Source organism: Hylobates moloch, unplaced genomic scaffold (assembly GCF_009828535.3).
Source record: "Hylobates moloch isolate HMO894 unplaced genomic scaffold, HMol_V3 SCAFFOLD_9, whole genome shotgun sequence".
Classification (NCBI taxonomy): Eukaryota; Metazoa; Chordata; class Mammalia; order Primates; family Hylobatidae; genus Hylobates; species Hylobates moloch.
In genome coordinates, this window is record NW_026652284.1 from 33,499,263 (window position 1) to 33,517,007 (window position 17,745).

Here is a 17,745-nt window from a genome sequence, read left to right on the forward strand (position 1 = left end):
AGCACCTTGTGAGGCTGAGGTGGAAGGATTACTTGAGCATAGGAGCTGGAGACCAGCCTGGGCAACATAAGGAGACCCCGTCTCTACAAAAAACTTAAAAATTAGCCGGGCATGGTGTACACGCCTGTAGTCCCAGCTACTCAGGAGGCTGAGGTAAGAGGATTGCTTAGCCCAGGTAAGTCGAGGCTGTAGTGAGCTGAGATCACACCACTGCACTCCACGCTGAGTGTCAAAGCGAGATCATGACTTGGAAAAAAAAAAAAAAAAAGTGGTTTCTTGTGATGGGAAGAATATGATGTCAGAAAAAAAACAGGTGGTATTTTATTTTTCAAATGTTACAAAATATTTCTGTAATTTTTAGGGAATAACATAGTCAACACCCAAGTGCTCATTATTTGGATCTACTGAATTCTAACATGTTGCCATTCTTGCTTCAGATTTTTTTTGCCAAAGAATAAAATACTATAGATTCAATTGTTGCCACTTTCCTCTCTTCTTCCCTAGCAGTAATTACTACCTTGAACTTACAAAGTATTTTCAAAAGTGATACCTGCTACATAAAAAACCTTCAATTATTAGTTTTCTTCCTTCTAGGTCATCTTTCACGTAGTATTCAAACTATTAATAAGGATTTATCCTCAGATTTCCTAGTATTATCTTCCATCTTCAATATTTTCAAATATACATAACCTCATATAATCATAATCAACAACCCTATGAAGTAAGCAGAACAAATATTACAACCCCCACTATAAATGAGACACCCTACATGAGCTGCAGGATGGTAATCTGGCCCTTTTGGTCTTAACCGAGAAGGAATCTGGTTGTCTTAGAGGAAGCTATTACGCGTAAGATGTTAGAATTAATTTGATACCCCCCACATGGACAGCATGCAGAAGTAGAGGGCAAAAAACCTAGCCAAGGTGCCAGCGACGCTGAATAAGACTAGAGAAGAGATTTATCTCACACGGCACTGGGACAAGCCTAGAAGCAGAACTGCTGTAAGAGAATAAAACACTTAGGTTTATATGATTGTGAGTTTCTTCAATTATTTGTGCTGACTTGGTGAGAAGAATGGACCTTAGAAAGTTCAGGTGACCTCCCCTGGCTACCCCAAATACAGCCAAGACCAGGAGCAAGTCTAGGTTCCAAGCTGGAGAAGCTCTGCAGTAAATATATTTACAGAAGACAAGATAAAGCCTTGTGAAATTATGAATTAACAATATGATTTATAAACAAGTGCTTATTAAATATATACTAATACAACAGTAAACAAAAACAACTGTTCAAATCCTTAAAAATACTTCCATTGGTTAAAAAAAAAAAACAAAAAAAAACAAGATTAGATTTGCTGTGAAATCTAACAGGATTTCACAGGAAACAGTACAGTACTTAATACAATATGAAATTATCTTATTTGCATATTTCCTTATTGTCTGTCTTGCCCCTGTATAATGAAAGTTCCTTGAGAGCTAGGGCTAACGTCACTCTTGTTCCACTGTATCTGCAGTGTCTAGAACATGACATAGAAACTCACAATTTGTCAAGTGGATAAATAAAAATATAATTTAGACTTGGTTTAAGTCAAGACACCTAGAATGCAACACATTTCCGTGTTAGAAGCTTCATGGTATAGAACTACATAAACTACCTATGAAAACTAGAGTATAAAAATATTATCAAGGCTGGGCGTGGTGGCTCATTCCTGTAATCCCAGCACTTCGGGAGGCTGAGGCAGGAGAATCACTTGAGCCCAGGAGTTCGAGACCAACCTACTCAACGTAGCAAGACCCTGTCTCTATTAAATTTAAATTCAGGCTGGGCACGGTGGCTCACACCTATAATCCCAGCACTTTGGGAGGCCGCGGTGGGCGGATCACGAGGTCAAGAGATACAGACTTTGCCAACATGGTGAAACCCAGTCCCTACTAAAAAAAAAAAAAAAAACAAAAAAACCCAAAAAATTAGCTGGGCGTGGTGGCATGCACCTGTAGTCCCAGCTACTTGGGAGGCTGAGGCAGGAGAATCGCCTGAACCCAGGAGGTGCAGGTTGCACTGAGCCAAGATTGTGCCACTGCACTCCAGCCTGGCGACAGAGTGAGATTCTGTCTCAAAAAAATAAATAAAATAGGCCGGGCGTGGTGGCTCACGCCTGTAATCCCAGCACTTTGGGAGGCCGAGGTGGGTGGATCACGAGGTCAGGAGATTGAGACCACAGTGAAACCCCGTCTCTACTAAAAATACAAAAAATTAGCTGGGTGCGGTGGGGGGTGCCTGTAGTCCCAGCTACTCGGGAGGCTGAGGCAGGAGAATGGTGTGAACCCGGGAGGCGGAGCTTGCAGTGAGCCGAGATCGCACCACTGCACTCCAGCCTGGGCAACAGCAAGACTCCATCTCAAAAAAAATAAAATAAAATTAAATTAAATTTAAAAATAAATAAATAAATAAATAAATAAATAAATAAAATAAAAATATTATCGATAACATGGGTACCTAGGCTGAACACAGTGTCTGCGTTGGGTGGGATGGGGTCTATCTGCACTGACAGAACCAAGTTTCTTGAGGATTGAGGACTGCACTGTAGTGACCAGCAAATAACATACGAACAATTCAACAAATACTTATTTGAATTCCTACTATCTTTGTTCTAGGGGCTGGTGAAACAATAGTGAAGAAGTTCTTGCTTCAAAGAACCTTGCATTCTACTCAAAGAAGGAACATATAAACAAACACGAAATGTGGCAGGAGGGAAAGCAGGACAGAGAGTGAGAGGGGTAGGGTGGGGTGTGAAGGTGCTATTTTTTATAGGGTGGTCAGAATATGCCTCTCTAATAAGGCAATATTTGAGAATCTGAAGGAAGTAAATGAATAAGGTGATTTAGATAGGGCCTTTGAGAACTCAGTGCACAGAGTAGGAACAGCTGGGTAAGAGAAATGCTACAGGTCTCCTCGACCATCCCACAGAAGACATGGAAATACCTCCAGCTTGGAAAATCAAAGGACATGAGATAATCTGCTGCTGACATTTGCTATGTGTGAACTTTCTTCAAACTTGGCAGGAGGTATGCCCTCGAGGAAAGAATGGCCCAAAGGCAAAAGTAAGGAGAGGGAAGGAAGGAAGAAAAACATTCACACACTCTACTATTTTATTCAAGGTATATCAACCTTTGTTTACCTTCAATGTGATACTGCTAAAAATTTGCTTATACAAATGTGCAACAAATGCCTACTGTTTAAGATATTCCTGCAATATAGAGGCTGAGAAGGGGTAAATGGTCAGACACACATTGCAATTTCTCTGCTCTGGGATGTGGTACCAAGTGTGGCAGGTGTGTCTGTTAAGGAAGAGAGGACAGAGGGACTGCTTTCCCTGCTCCTTGTCTGGGACTTTGAGAGAAAACCATCATTTTCCAGCACCCAGCCCCACCTAGTTAAGAAGGCAGAGAGATTTCCTCAACTACCCTGTGACAGGGACTCTGAGTTGAAAGTCACCTGTCATGGGACTCAACTGGCAGTGACCGGGTAACCCCCTTCTTAGGAGAGGCTGGGGTGGATCACTGAGCCAGAAGCAGGTGAAGGACATGTCAGAGCCTTAGGGGGCTCTACAACTATCAAGGGCCAAGGTACTGAGTCAGTGGTGAGTTGCCGCAAGACCCTGGTCAAGCCAACAAAGAGATCACAAGTTAGTTCATCAACTGCAGGTGCCAGCAATGGATGCCAGCAAAATGCCCAGGTTATCAGGTCAGTCAGAGCTGGCTATTTGCCAGACCAGCCACTTTACAGCTCAAATGGCAAAGATCTAGAGGGACAACAAGAACTCAAGAGGCTTCACCAGGTTACCATGAGGTCATTCACCAACTCAACAATATTGTGAAAGGGGACACCTCTCCTCCCATAAACCATGATGCCAACCTGAGGAGGATGTGTGTTCAAGTAACAGAAAGAAAGCAGAAGAGAGGCTAAGCATTTTATCCTGAGACCTGGTTAAATTATTAGATAGACTAAGTATTAAACAGAATTGGGCTAAATGAATTTCTTCATATTACTCAGTAGGTGAGGGGGGTGGGGAGTTACGAGGAAGAGCAGATCAGTAATAGACACGATAAACGGCTTTTTTTTTTTCAGGGGGAGGAGGGCACGAGACCTCTGTATATACTAATGGGACTACTGGAACTAAATACAATATTGTATGTGTCAGCACACTAATTAGAAAAGTGACTATTCTCTAATAAGAAAAACTGATACACAGATTGAGCAAATATTCATTGTGCTTACTCTTTATAAAGCCCTATAGTAGATACTACAGTGATAAACGATAAAATTAGAAATGACCTATCCTTTAAGGTGAAAAAAAATAAAATACTGAATTAAATATTTTAAAACTGAGAGATACTATAAACATTTCAGGACAGTAGTTCTTAATATGGAATCAATGACTTCAGGAGTCCATTAATTCCTGACAGTGCACACAAAATTTTAAGTATGTGCGTAGATCCATGTGTATGCACATGCACATTTTCTGTTAAGAAGATTAATTAGATAGTTTCATACAATTCTCCAAGAGGATAAGTAAAGAGACACTAAAAAAGGAAAATTTATTCCATTACGGTAGCCACAGAAGACTTTGTGGAGAACAGATCAAGTGAAAGAAGTAAAATCTAGGTATGTGGAGATGGGGAAGGGGGTGTTCTAGGTTGGAGAAGAAAAGCACAAATGAAAATATTCTCTATATTCAATTTTTTTCCCACATGCTTTATGTTAAATACTTACAGTAAACCTCTTCTTTTTCTCTCTGTGTTCATCGGAGCTGGGAATGCTTACACTTGGGCAGCTTTCCTTGTAGTCCATGGTATGATCTCTTTGCATTTAATCCCTCAAGAGCACACCAAAAAACGCATCCGAAGAAACAGTCAGCAGAGGACAAACCCAATTAACTAATCCAAAATATAAAACCTCTTGAAGTAATGTTCAAATTCCATCATGCAACCTTAACCAACAGAAAAAAAAAAAAAAAAAAAAGACGTGATTAGCAAAACAACTTTAAAATACTATGACTGTCATTCCTTAAGCATGGGACTAATTTTACGTTTATTCTGACAGGAATCTACTTTTGCTCATCAGTCTCAGCCCAGGTTAGAGATTTACTTTCTGTTATGTTCCTACTACAAGCCACAAATATCTGCAGCCCATCTACCTTCCTTACTATTATGAAACTCCAGGAACTTATACACCTCAGTTCATGTAGACTAAGGACTAACCCTCAGCTAGAAAAGATCTAGTTGGAGGTAACTAAAGTGTGGTTTTCAGACTTCTTGTATCAGGATGAACTGGTCAAGTGTGCTGAACAATTCCAATTATAATCCTGTATAGTACATAACTATTTACTCATTTTACAAATGAGGCAACTGAAACACAGAGAGGTGAAATAATTTGTACATCCCGGATTTGAACCCAGGCCATCTGACTCCAGAGTTCTAACTCTTAACCACTGTACTATGCTGCATTATAACTGTGGATGATTCTTTTGTACTGAACCTCTGGTCAGAGACACTACAGTAGATCTTTCTACAAAATAAATGCAGTATGTTAATATCATCCTACCCCATGAACAAAGGCCTAGAGATGTCACACTGATGTCACCTTTGCTACACACGGCAGCCCATACTCTGACACCACATGACACCAAATAATACCTTTCTTTTAGAGACAGGGTGTTGCTATGTTGCCCAGGCTAGAATGCTGTGGCTATTCACAGGTGCAATCATGCTGCACTGCAGGCCTCAAACTCCTAGGCTCAAGAGCACACCAAAAAATGTTCCTGCTTGAGCCTCCCAAGTAGCTGTGACTATAGGCACAGACCATCACACCTGGCTCAAACAATACTTTTTTAAAATTTTTTTCTTAAGAGACAGGGTCTCATTACGTTGCCCAGGCTGGCTTGAACTCCTGGGCTGAAGCATTCCTCCCAACTTGATCTCCCAAAGTGCTAGGATTACAGGCATGAGCCACCGCACCCAGACTAAACAATACTTTTTAAAGTGTCAGTTTGCTAGGATAATTTCCCTGGATGTTTAGTTTCAGGAAGTCACTGTAACAGATCTGATCACTATAAATAAATTATATTCAGGTAATGATTTAAAATATGTATCAGCAGGCACTGAATATTCAGGTATAATGAGTTTTAACTGATTATAAGAATTCTTCCTTTGAGATGGTTCAAAGCTTCCCTTCTTGGATTTGCTGCTGGAAATGCAGTCAGAAAGATTTCTTTTTTTTTTTTTTTGAGATGGCGTTTTGCTCTTGTAACCCAGGCTGGAGTGCAGTGGCACAATCTTGGCTCACCGCAACCTCCACTTCCCGGGTTCAAGCAATTATACTGCCTCAGCCTCTCAAGTAGCTGGGATTACGGGCACATGCCACCACACCCAACTAATTTTGTATTTTTAGTAGAGATGGGGTTTCTCCATGTTGGTCAGGCTGGTCTCAAACTCCCGACCTCAGGTGATCCGCCTGCCTCGGCCTCCCAAAGTGCTGGGATTAGAGGCGTGAACCACTGCGCCCAGCAGTCAGAAAGATTTCTATGTAGCTGAATTAGTTGTTAGAATATACAGACATGTAATTGGTCCCTTCTCAACAAAGAGTACAGCACCTATCTGTAAATTATAGCATTCTAAAGCCTCGTAATAGTAGCTGCTTTGTCCCGGTAAGACCGGGGAAGCACCTGATCAGAGCCTGGCCCACCTGTCACAGCGATCTACTGCCTAAGCATGAGAGCAGATGGAACCTATTGTACTTCTAAGGCAGGTTGGCCCTGTCCTGGAACCTCAGAAGCCACATTAACCCATGCTTCTCCTCCTGCAGCAGAGACACTGAGAAGGTGAAGGTTATGAGCTACACTTTCCACACCTCTCCCTTGAGAATGTGGGGCTCAGGGTGGCAGGTCCTGCTGGTACTTTATCTGTTTGTGCCTTGCTGTGCTATAGCCCACAGAAGCAGAATTCTTCAGGTCCTTCTTTTGGAAGCGACAGTAAGATATCACATTAAGTGGCATCAGGAATAAAGGAGAAGGAAAGAGATGGTAGGCAGGACAACTTGTTTCCTGTAAGGTACCCAGGGGACATCTAAGAGAACAGGTACAGCTGGCAGTTAAGTGTAGAAGTCTACACTCAAGAAGCACACTCAAACCTGAACCAAAGGTTCCAGTTTGGCAATTGCACTTGACAGTCTCCATCTACCCTTCCAGACCCAAACGCCACTCTTTCTCCACCCAGCCACATGTCCAGAAGTCTGAGCTCTATGGACTACACACTAAAGCAGCACACTTTGCCTTTGCCCTCTGGCTGGGTTCAGCCATGAGAGTCACTAACAAATTAGAGGGTAAGAGGAGCAAGGCGCTAAGGCATTTGTTCCCATGGTCCCTTTCTGACATCAGTGGTTTATCTACCTAAGCCCACAGTTCCTAGCAGGCAGCCCCTCTTCCACAGCTACAGTTGAAGGACCTGGGAATAGTAACAGCTTCCTGACTTTGCTAGTAAAGAGGTGCTTCAACATGCCATGCTGGTTCCTCTAATCCTGCCCACATCTTAGTTAATAGTCCCTTTGTTAAACTCTCTTCAACTACTTTTGAGTGTGTCATGTGACTGATGCAGTTAACTGGTACCAAGAATGACCCCAGGACACACAGCCTCAAAAATGGAATGTGTATTTGACACGTGTCCTGAAAACCTTCCTGTGGAGGGTGGGGATGGCACACAGTGACATCATGATTGCTCAAACTACTACGTGTGCATGGTGTCACAGGACGGAGTGCAGGTGGAGAGTGCTTGAAGTCCAAGCAGCTGATAAAAACACTGACTTCAGAGACTGCAATGTGGGCTGGGGCTGCTTCTGGCTGTCCTTGAGAATGTGCATAAAGCAAATGACAAAGTTAAAGCTGTGAATTCCCAAAGAGATGGGTAGAAAATCCATGGCTGTTTTATTCGAGTCCTTCATCTCTTACAGCTGCCGAGCTGAGAAGACTAAAGATCAAGCCCAGGGTTTGATGGCTAGGGTTGCAGAGACAATTCAATATATAATCCTGCAAAGTCTCATGTGTTAACATACAGCACTGACTGGAAAGGACAATGACTTGAATCCTAGACGCAGTTATTTGGGTAGGCATAGATGAGGCTAAGAATGCTGAACCCCAAATTCAGCTGAACTTCCTTGCTGAAAGCAGCTGCTTGTATCTCTCAGAGAAGACCCTGCACCCCAACGCCTCCTCCTCAATAAAACTCTTTTCAAGTTGTTTCACAAGGGATGCTAATTCTCTTCACTATCTACTCCCACCATCTTTCATTGTCTCGTAACCCAAAAGACCCCAGAATGAAGTTCCGAGTCTACTCTGGGAGAAAACTGCCTTTATAACAAAATATTTTAGGATCTCAACAATTTATTTACCAGTGGGAGTGTGGAGAGCACACATAGGAATATATTCAAAGGATCTTAGATCAAGGAGGACTAATAAGATTATTGTGACCTATTTTTTTTTCTTTTTTTTTTTGAGATGGGGTCTCACTCTGTCACCTAGGCTGCAGTGCAGTGGCGCAATCTTGGCTCACTGTAACCTCCACCTCCAGGGTTCAAGCAATCCTCTCACCTCAGCCTCCCAAGTAGCTGGGACCACAGGCATGCGCTACCATGCCTGGCTAATTTTTGTATTTTTGGTAGAGATGGGGTTTCGTCATGATGGCCAGGCTGGTCTCGAACTCCTGAGCTGAAGCAAACTGCCCATATCAGCCTCCCGAAGTGCTGGGATTGTAGGCATGAGCCACCACACCCAGCGTATTGTGACCCTTTAAACGGCCACAGACATATACTGTTGATCTTTCTCCAGGCCTTTCCTGAGAAGGACCTGCAGCAATTCTCCAGGATGATTGTGCACTACAGAAATAGGAATATATAATCCTCCCAGGTGTTACTGGATACTAGCTCTGAAATACCGCTAATCTCCTAGAGACCAAAAACATGGTCTACAAGTCAGAGTGGGACTTCCAGAGGTAACGTAAGAGAATAAGTCTGTCTCACAGTGGGTCCATAGGCCCATCCTGTGCTTATTTCTCTAGTAACAGAATTATAGTGGAAACAGATATACTTAGTAACTGGCCAAATTCCCATATTGGTTCCCTGTCCCATATCATAAAAGCTATAATGCGAGAAAAGACCACGAAGAAGCCTCTGGAACTGTCTCCCCTTTTTCCTGCTAAGAAAGTAACCAAAAACTATATGACATCCATGGGAGAAGCTCAGAAATCAGTACCACTATCAAAAACTAAAAGGATGCAACGGTGTTAAAACTTTTTATATCCCCATTTAACTTGGCCATTTACCTAGATCAAAGCTGGAAAGAACCTGGAACATGACAATGGATTACCATAAATTTAATCAGATGGTGATACCAATTACAAATGAGATTCTGAGATTCTAAATGTAGTGTTTTTTTTTTTTTTTTTTTCTGAAGAAAATTAGCATAATCCCGGACATCTGGTATGACTACTGACCTGGCAAACGCTTTCTTTTCTATCACCATCAGTAAGGACAATGAGATGCAAATTGCATGAAGTGGCAGAAAGGCAGTATACTTTCATTGTCCCACCTGAGGGCTATGTCTGAATTGCCATAATATAGTCTGGAGAGTCCTTGATCATCTTGACAGCCCACAGATCACCACACTGGTCCAGCACATGAATACCATTATCTTAACTGGACCTGGTGAACAAAAACTAGCAAGCACCTTGGACACCTGTGTAAGACACATACACAAGCCAGAGGATGGAAAAAAACTCATGGAAGTTCAGGGATTCACCACACTGATGGCTTCTAGGATTTCCCTGGTCTGACCCAGGATATTCCACCTCAAGTAAGAGAAATTACTACACCTTGCACCACTTCCCCTGAGAAAGAGGCAAAACAAATAGTGAGTTTCAATACTTGGATATGCTGTTCTGACCCATTTACTGGGTAACCTATGAGCCTGCCAGTTTTTACTGAAGCCCATTCCAAGAGAAGGTTCTAGAGCAATGAAAGCTGCCCTAACCCTTGAGCCTATGCCTCAGCACACCCAGTAGTACTGGAAATGACACGGCAAACAGGAATGAATTAAGGACCCCTCTCTCTGACAAGCACCAAGAAAAGGCTAAGAGTTTCAGACCCCTTAGGGTTTGCCAGCAAGCACTGTCTGTGGTTCCTGGCTTGTTACTAGGCCCAGGAAGAGATGCGATGACCACCTATGGAAAACCAAGAGACTATGTAAAAAGAACAGCCCATCGTGAACAGAGTATTGTCTGGTTCACTGAATCATAAAACTCGACATGTACAGCAGTATCCACTTGGTACAGTAAAAGCAAGACTGGGCTTAAGCAGGTCTGGATGGCACAAGTAAACTGTAGGGATCGGCAGCCCAGACTCCCCTACTGCTTGTTCCTCCTTTTTGTAAGTTTTCTAGACCCACATTTAAGGCTTCATGGGGAGGATCCTCAGGCCAGTTAGCAGGACAGGAAAAAGGCATGCTTGTTTATGGATGGACATGCACAGTGTGCTGGCACCGGCCAGAAGTGAGAAAAGGCAGCCCCACTCAGGGATGGCCTGAAAGAGAGGGGTGAAGGGAAATCTTCCCAGTGGGCAGAACTCTGAGCAGTACACGTGGTGGTTTACCTGTAAGGAGGAGTGCCAAAGGGACGTATCTATGATGATCCTTGGGCAGTGGCTAATGCAAGGCCTGCTGGTCAGTGACTTGGAAAGAACAAGATTGGAAAATTATGTATTTTTTAAAGGAAGGTGTGCGAAGTATGTATATGAACCTTTCACTACAGCACAGAATGTGAACATATTTGTGTCTCACATAAATACCCACTACAGACAGGCGCTCAATAATCATGTGGTCAAGATGACTTGTCTTATAGATGTCAGTCAGCCTCTTTCCCAATCGTCCCATTGCTTGCTCAAAGGACCGATGACAAAGTGGCCAAAGCAGTAGGCGTGGAGGCTACATAGGGACTCAACAATATGGCCTTCCCCTCACCAAGACTGATTTAGTGCTGCCAGTGCTGAGAGCCCAACCCCAACAGAAAAGACCAACACTAAGGCCCACTATCCCACCATCCCACAGGGGGGGTTAGACAGCCCTTAGGAAACGATCTGTCTTCACAGAAGCAAGACTGACTTCATATGGTTGCTTTAAGGATTTGAGATAGCGTAAAAGACCTAGCACTGTAAAAGTAACCAATAAATCAGATCTAAAGTATAACAATTTGTTCTGAATTTATTTTTATTCCTTCATTCAATGAACACTTATTGAGTGCTCATCATGCACTAGGCAATAAAAAGACAAAGTGAAGGCCAGGCACGGTGGTTCACACCTGTAATCCCAGCACTTTGGGAGGCTTAGGAGGGCGGATCATGAGGTCAGGAGTTCAAGACCAGCCTGGCCAACATGGTGAAACCCCGTCTCTACTAAAAATACAAAAATTAGCTGGGCATGGTGGCACGTGCCTGTAATCCCAGCTACTTGGGAGGCTGAGGGAGGAGAATTGCTTGAACCAGGACACAAGAGGCTGAGGTTGCAGTGAGCCAAGATCATGCTACTGCACTCCAGCCTGGGTTACAGAGTGAAACTCCATCTCAAAAAAAAAAAAGACAAAGAGAAAATCCTACCCTCACAGAACTTACCTAACAGGGAAGACTGACAAGCAACATAAATTAAGTATTATGTTATGTGTATGCATGGTATACTGAGAGGGTACAGAGAAGGGACACAGCCGCAAACTGTATAGCTTAGCTAAAAATAAAGCCAGGCAGGTATGGAAGCAGACGTTTGAAAGAGATTCCACCGATTTGCCTCAATTGTATCTGGAAAGAGAAGCCAAAATTATATATTGGGAATAAAGATGTTGCTCTGAAGAAAAACATAAAGCGGTTAAATCACTTGCCCAAGTTAATATGCAACTAACAGGCAATAGAGCTAGAATTCAAACGCAAATTTGTCCAACTCCAAAATCTCTATGTGCATGTTTGCTGTACCACATCGACTCTCCTTAAGTAAGATTTTCCTTTCCTTCAAGCTAAATTGAACTGGCAACCTAATAATACTTACTGCTTAGTAGCTAAGCTTATTACAAGCCAGACTGTGCTTTACATGTGTGAATCTGGTTGCTCCTCACAGCAGCCCTAACTAGAAGAAATTGAGGAGAAACTGAAGCATGAAAGGATGAAGGACCCTGCCCCAAATGGCAGAAGCAGGATTTGAATCCAGATGGTCTGACTTCAGGGCTTCTATCCATTATACTACCCTGCCTCCACCACATGTACATGCTTTACAGAGTCCTCTGGTGACCAATTTGGGAAGAAAGTTCATAAATTTTTTTGAGTGATTAAAAGTAAAATGTATTACTATACATGTAGTACATATTTATTCTATAAAACTGAAGCAATTAAAATTCTGCAAAGTCATCTTCTGGCTAGGCAGCTAAATAAAACACAGTAAGAAGGGGATTGACATAAAAACCCACAACTAAGAAAGAATAGAACAAAAAGCTATGTCATTCATGTGGGATTAAAACTGGGACTTTTTGGGAGATTCATATACATGTAGGGCTTTTCAAAAGAGGAACAGGAAAAGGATCTGCCTTCATTCTGCTAGACAGTCAGAAGATAATTTTGTAGTCTGGTGCTCAGGGGCAGCTGGCTTGCCAGGAGTAGGTGACAGCTCTTCCAAAGAGGCTTAAGTTCGTTAGAATGGAAGAACTAGACTTACTCTTCAACTCATGAATCAACTCAGACAAGTCCAACAAGACAGAAAGAAATAGGTCAGATGACGGCAAAACTTTTCAAGGCCAGCCAAATCTTAGGAGGGACGGTGAATCTGCAAGGGTATTATAACAGCTAGCAAAGATTATACAATGGTTCTCATCTGGGGCCAATTTTGCCTAGAGGATATTTGGCAATGTCGGGAGACATTTTTGGTTGTCACAACTTGTGGGGTGGGGGGGTGGCAGGCGGTGGTCGTCAGGGATGATGTTAAGCATCTACAATATGCACAGGACTGCCCTACAACAAAAAATGATTTGACCCAAAACGTCAACAGGGCTGAAGGCTGAGAAATAAATATTTACTGAGCACTAATGCCAGGGCTGTTTTAAGCGCTCACATCTAACACATCAATGAGTCCTCATAGTAACCTCTGAGGTAAATATCATTATCCTCATTTTACAAATGAAGAAGAAACCTAAGCTACGAAGAGCAGTTCCACATGGCCACATGGCTGTGGGTGAAAGCACTCTCATGTGAGCCCAGCTCACATACCGTAGCCCTCAAGTTCTTATGCTGTTACGTGCATCCTTTTCTAAATCATCTTCGGAGATACAGAGTTGAAGAGAAGAGAGCACCAGGGATCCACCAGGCAACTGCGTTACAGAAAGAAAGTCACGCACAGGAAAAGCAGATTTCTGATTCCGCCACCAGGAGGGGGTCAAATTCTGGACAGCACTTGGTCAGGAGCCTGGCTTCCCTTTCTTGAAAAACATCACATGTAAACATCTAACTGAGAGCTTGGTACACAGCAGGCTCTGAGTGTTGGCCCCATCACAATGACAACCAAGGACTAATTATGAAATAAGGAGGACACGATAAAAGACACTATCAAGGATACAGTTTTTTTAAAAAGAAGGGGAAAGTTCATCTTTTTAAAAAAAGCATCCATAGACTTAAAATTTTTTTGTTTGGGGTCTGTAAAAAAATAGCAATATGGGTGAAACTCTATGATAAAAATTGCCCAAATTCTTGTTATGTTAAAATGTTACTGATACAAATATTGCTTAAAATAGATGAACATTAAAGCTTTTCCTAAAAAGGATTTTTTCCTTCATCATTGTATCCATTTTTTTGTCTATTATATGCTATTTACTGTCCTTGGGTCTTGCCTATCTTTGTTTCAGGGCAGGCAAAAGAAATTTTTTTTAATAAAAAAAGTCAAAAGATTCTTCTGCTTTTACCTCTAAAAAAATAAACAGAATTTCTGAACCCTATCTCCTTAACCCATCATAAAGATTGTTTGATATTGACTAGAGGACCCTACTCAGATTAGAAGGTAGATACACTCATAAGTATCACTTCCCATTCTTACCCAATACAGCAGGGAGGGTGAGTTGGTGATTCACACCAAGGCATAAAGGGAAGTAAGAACAAACGTGTCCCAAAAGGAAGGAATTTGGCTTGTGAAGAGCTACAAGTTTTCCTCAGCAGGGGAACAGGGTACTGGGTGTTTAGAAACAATGGCACCTAAAGGAGGGAACTAACAGGGCTGGTCAAGGAAGATACAAAAGAAAATCCATGCACATAAATTGCAAAAGTAGGCCGGGTGATGGCTGACGCCTGTAATCCCAGCACTTTGGGAGGCTAAGGCAGGAGGATCCCTTGAGCCTAGGAGTTCGATATCAGCCTGGGAAATATAGTGAGAGCCTGTCTCCACAAAAAAAATTTAAAAATTAGCCAGGCATGGTGGCACGTACCTGTAGTCCTGGCTACTTGAGAAGCTGAGATCAGAGGATCACTTGAGCCCAAGAGGCAGAGGTGGAGATTGCAGTTAGCCTCGAGACTGCGCCACTGCACTCCAGCCTGGGCAACAGAGCAAGACTGTGTCTCAAAAAACAAACAAACAACGACAACAAAAAACAAAACTATAAAATTCCTAGAATATAACGTACCAGCAAATCTAGAAAATGGCCAGGCAGGATGCTTCGGCCTTTAATCCCATCACTTGGGGTGTCTGAGATGGGACGACTGCTTGAGTCCAAGAGTTCAAGACCAGCCTGGGCAATATGCGAGACCTCATCTCTACCAAAAACATAAAAAAATAAAAAATTAGCCTAGCATGATGGTATGCACCTATAATCTCAGCTACTAGGGAGGCTGAGGCAGGAGAATCGCTTGAGCCCAAGTGGGGAAGGTTGCAGTGAGCCAAGATCGCATCACTTTACTCCAGGCCGGGTGCCAGAGAAAGACCCTATCTTAAAAAACAAAAATAAAAATAAAAATAAACTCCACACACACACACACACACACACAAACTAGATGACCATGAGTATGGCAATGATTTTGCAAATGCTACACCAAAGGCACAATCCATGAAAGAACATGAAGAGAATGAGAAGACAAACCATAGGCTGGAAGAAAACATTTGCAGAAGATACAACCAATAAAGGACTGTTATCTAAAATACACCAATAACTCTTTAAACAACAAGAAAACAATCTGATTAAAACATGGACCAAATGTCTTGACAGACACCTCACCAAAGAAGATATACAGATGGCAAATGTAAATAAGCATATTCCACATCATGTCACCAGGAAATGCAAATTAAAATGAGATACCATTACCTACTTTTCAGAAATGGTCAGAATCCAGAACACTGACAACACCAAATGCTGGTGAGGATAGGGAAGAGAAGGAACTCTCATTCACTGTTGGTAGGAATGCAAAATGGTACAGCCACTCTGGCAATTTGGCAGTTTCTTACAAAACTAAACATATTCTTACTATACAATCCAGAAGTTGCACTCCTTGGTATTTACTCAAAGAAGCTAAAAACTACGTGCACACAAAAACCTGTAAATGGATGTCTCTAGCAACTTTATTCATAATTGCCAAAACTTGGACGCAACCAAGATGCCCTACTATAGGTGAATAGATTAATACTCTGTAGTACATCCAGACAATGAAATATTTTTCAGTGCTAAAAAGAAAGAAGCTATCCAGCCATAACAAGACATGGAGAAACCTTAAATGCATATCATTATGTGAAAGAAGCCAATCTGAAAAGGCTACATACTGCATGATTCCAATTATATGACATTCTAGAAAAGGCAAAACTATGAAAACAGTAAAAAGATCAGCAGCTGCCAGGGGCTGGGGCACAGGGTGAAACGATGAATAGGCAGAGGATTTTTAAGGCAGTGAAAATACTCTGTGACACTATAATACATGTCATTATACATTTGTCCAAACCCACAGAATGTACAACACCAAGAGTGAACCCTAATGGAATCTATGGATTTTGGGTTACTAAGATGTGTTAACGTAGGTTCACCGATTGTAACATATGTAACACTCTGGTGGGGGATATTGACAATGGGGAGTGCTGTACATGTGTGGCGGCACAGATATATGGGGAACTCTGTACTTTCCTAATTTAGCTATGAAAAAAGAAGTCTAAAAAAAAAAAAAAAAAAATACACATACCCCGGGCGTGGCAAGGGGAAATGACCTAGTAAATAAGAAAAGGAATTGGGATGGGGACTATTTCTGAGAAGAGAATAGACCCTATGAATAGGTTTCATTTTAAATTACATTAAAAGCACCTTCCCAGCAAATTCTAACCCCAAACTAACTGGTTACTTTACTGAAAGTCTACTGTAAGAGTATATATAATCTGTATCTGTTTATTTCTGCCTCTCAGGATACTAGCTCCAAACACATCCCAAATGTTTCAACAGAAACAAAGGACATCTTTGTCACATCTGTAAATTAAATTCACTGCAGAACAGATTAAAAAAAAAATCAACAGGCTCTGCCAATGAAAGATACATAGTAGCCTTCTCCCCTCCCCTCACACATCACATGATGAATCAGTTACAACTTTTCCTGTTTTCCTTCCTTACTGATACATCCTTCCTCTAATTCCCACTCCACCCTCAACTTTGATTTTTCCATCATTCTGCAATCACAAAGCTGTCCCAGTTTTTCCTAGGTTTACTACATCTCTATTTAAGCACCTTTTATTTATCCAATTCTTGATAAAAGTGATATATGAATTAAAAATAAAGTACATGCAAAATAGCCAATGTTGGCACTAAAACAATATTGAAGAAGAGTGTTGTGCACCAACAACTTGAGAAGAGTGTCCAAGAACCTCAACTAAAGTCACATGAGCCAGCTCCATTTTATTAGAGACATTTAGAGAAGGGCCTGGGTGAGGAAGTGGAAGTAACCACTGACAGCTCTTTGTTTCCTCCATACTAGGATAAAACTGCTAAAATAAACCAGGCATGGTGGCTCATGCTTCTAATCTCAACTACACGGGAGGCTGAGGCCGGAGGATAGCTTGAGGCCAGGAGTTTGAGGCTGCAGTGAGCTATGATTGCACCAATGTACTCCCATCCTGAGTGACAGAGCTAGATCCCATCTCTTTAAAAAACAAAAAACAAATACTACTAGGATAAGGAGAAGGCCCTAAATTTACTCCAACCATGCCATGTCCCTCCACTTGGTCCAGAACCAACTGGTAGAGATGGTAGCAATGGCAGCAAGGCTGTCCTATCCTTCTCAGCCTCCCAAGGTCACTATCTTGGGTTCCTAACCACCAGAATGCCTGCTCTATTCCAAAACTCCCAAGCTTTTCCATTTGTAGGCACACTCCAAGCATATCTTACAGGCAGATGTGAACATACAACACTCCCACGGCCAATTCCTAGAGGGCTGTGGTGACTGGCAGAGTGATGGGGCCTGGAGTCAAGCTGGTTCTGAACTGAAGAGGTTGGCAGAATTCAGATCGTCCAGGCCCAAAAAAACAAAATGAAACAAAACCCACAATGACAAAAATCACCATCATGTCTCACAAAGTCTCTTGGGAGAACCTCCAACCTGCTCTCTGCTTCCATTCTAAACTCCCTCCAATCCATTTTTTCCCCAGTAGCCAGACAAATTTATTTT

General features: G+C 42.1%; 1 protein-coding gene across 6 annotated transcripts in view; it reads right to left on the reverse strand.

The window, feature by feature from the left end:
- SGK3 (serum/glucocorticoid regulated kinase family member 3) overlaps positions 1-17,745 on the reverse strand; it is a 151,530-nt gene that overhangs the window by 68,594 nt on the left and 65,191 nt on the right. For 5 of the 6 annotated variants that reach the window (XM_032759639.2, XM_032759640.2, XM_032759638.2 and 2 more), the window contains one exon: positions 4,771-4,987. In XM_032759639.2, the coding sequence (XP_032615530.1) occupies positions 4,771-4,866 (96 nt within the window). In that variant the 5' untranslated portion in view covers positions 4,867-4,987. Of the gene's footprint in view, positions 1-4,770; positions 4,988-17,745 lie in introns of those variants that run through there. The other variant, XM_058444454.1, reaches the window with a different exon arrangement.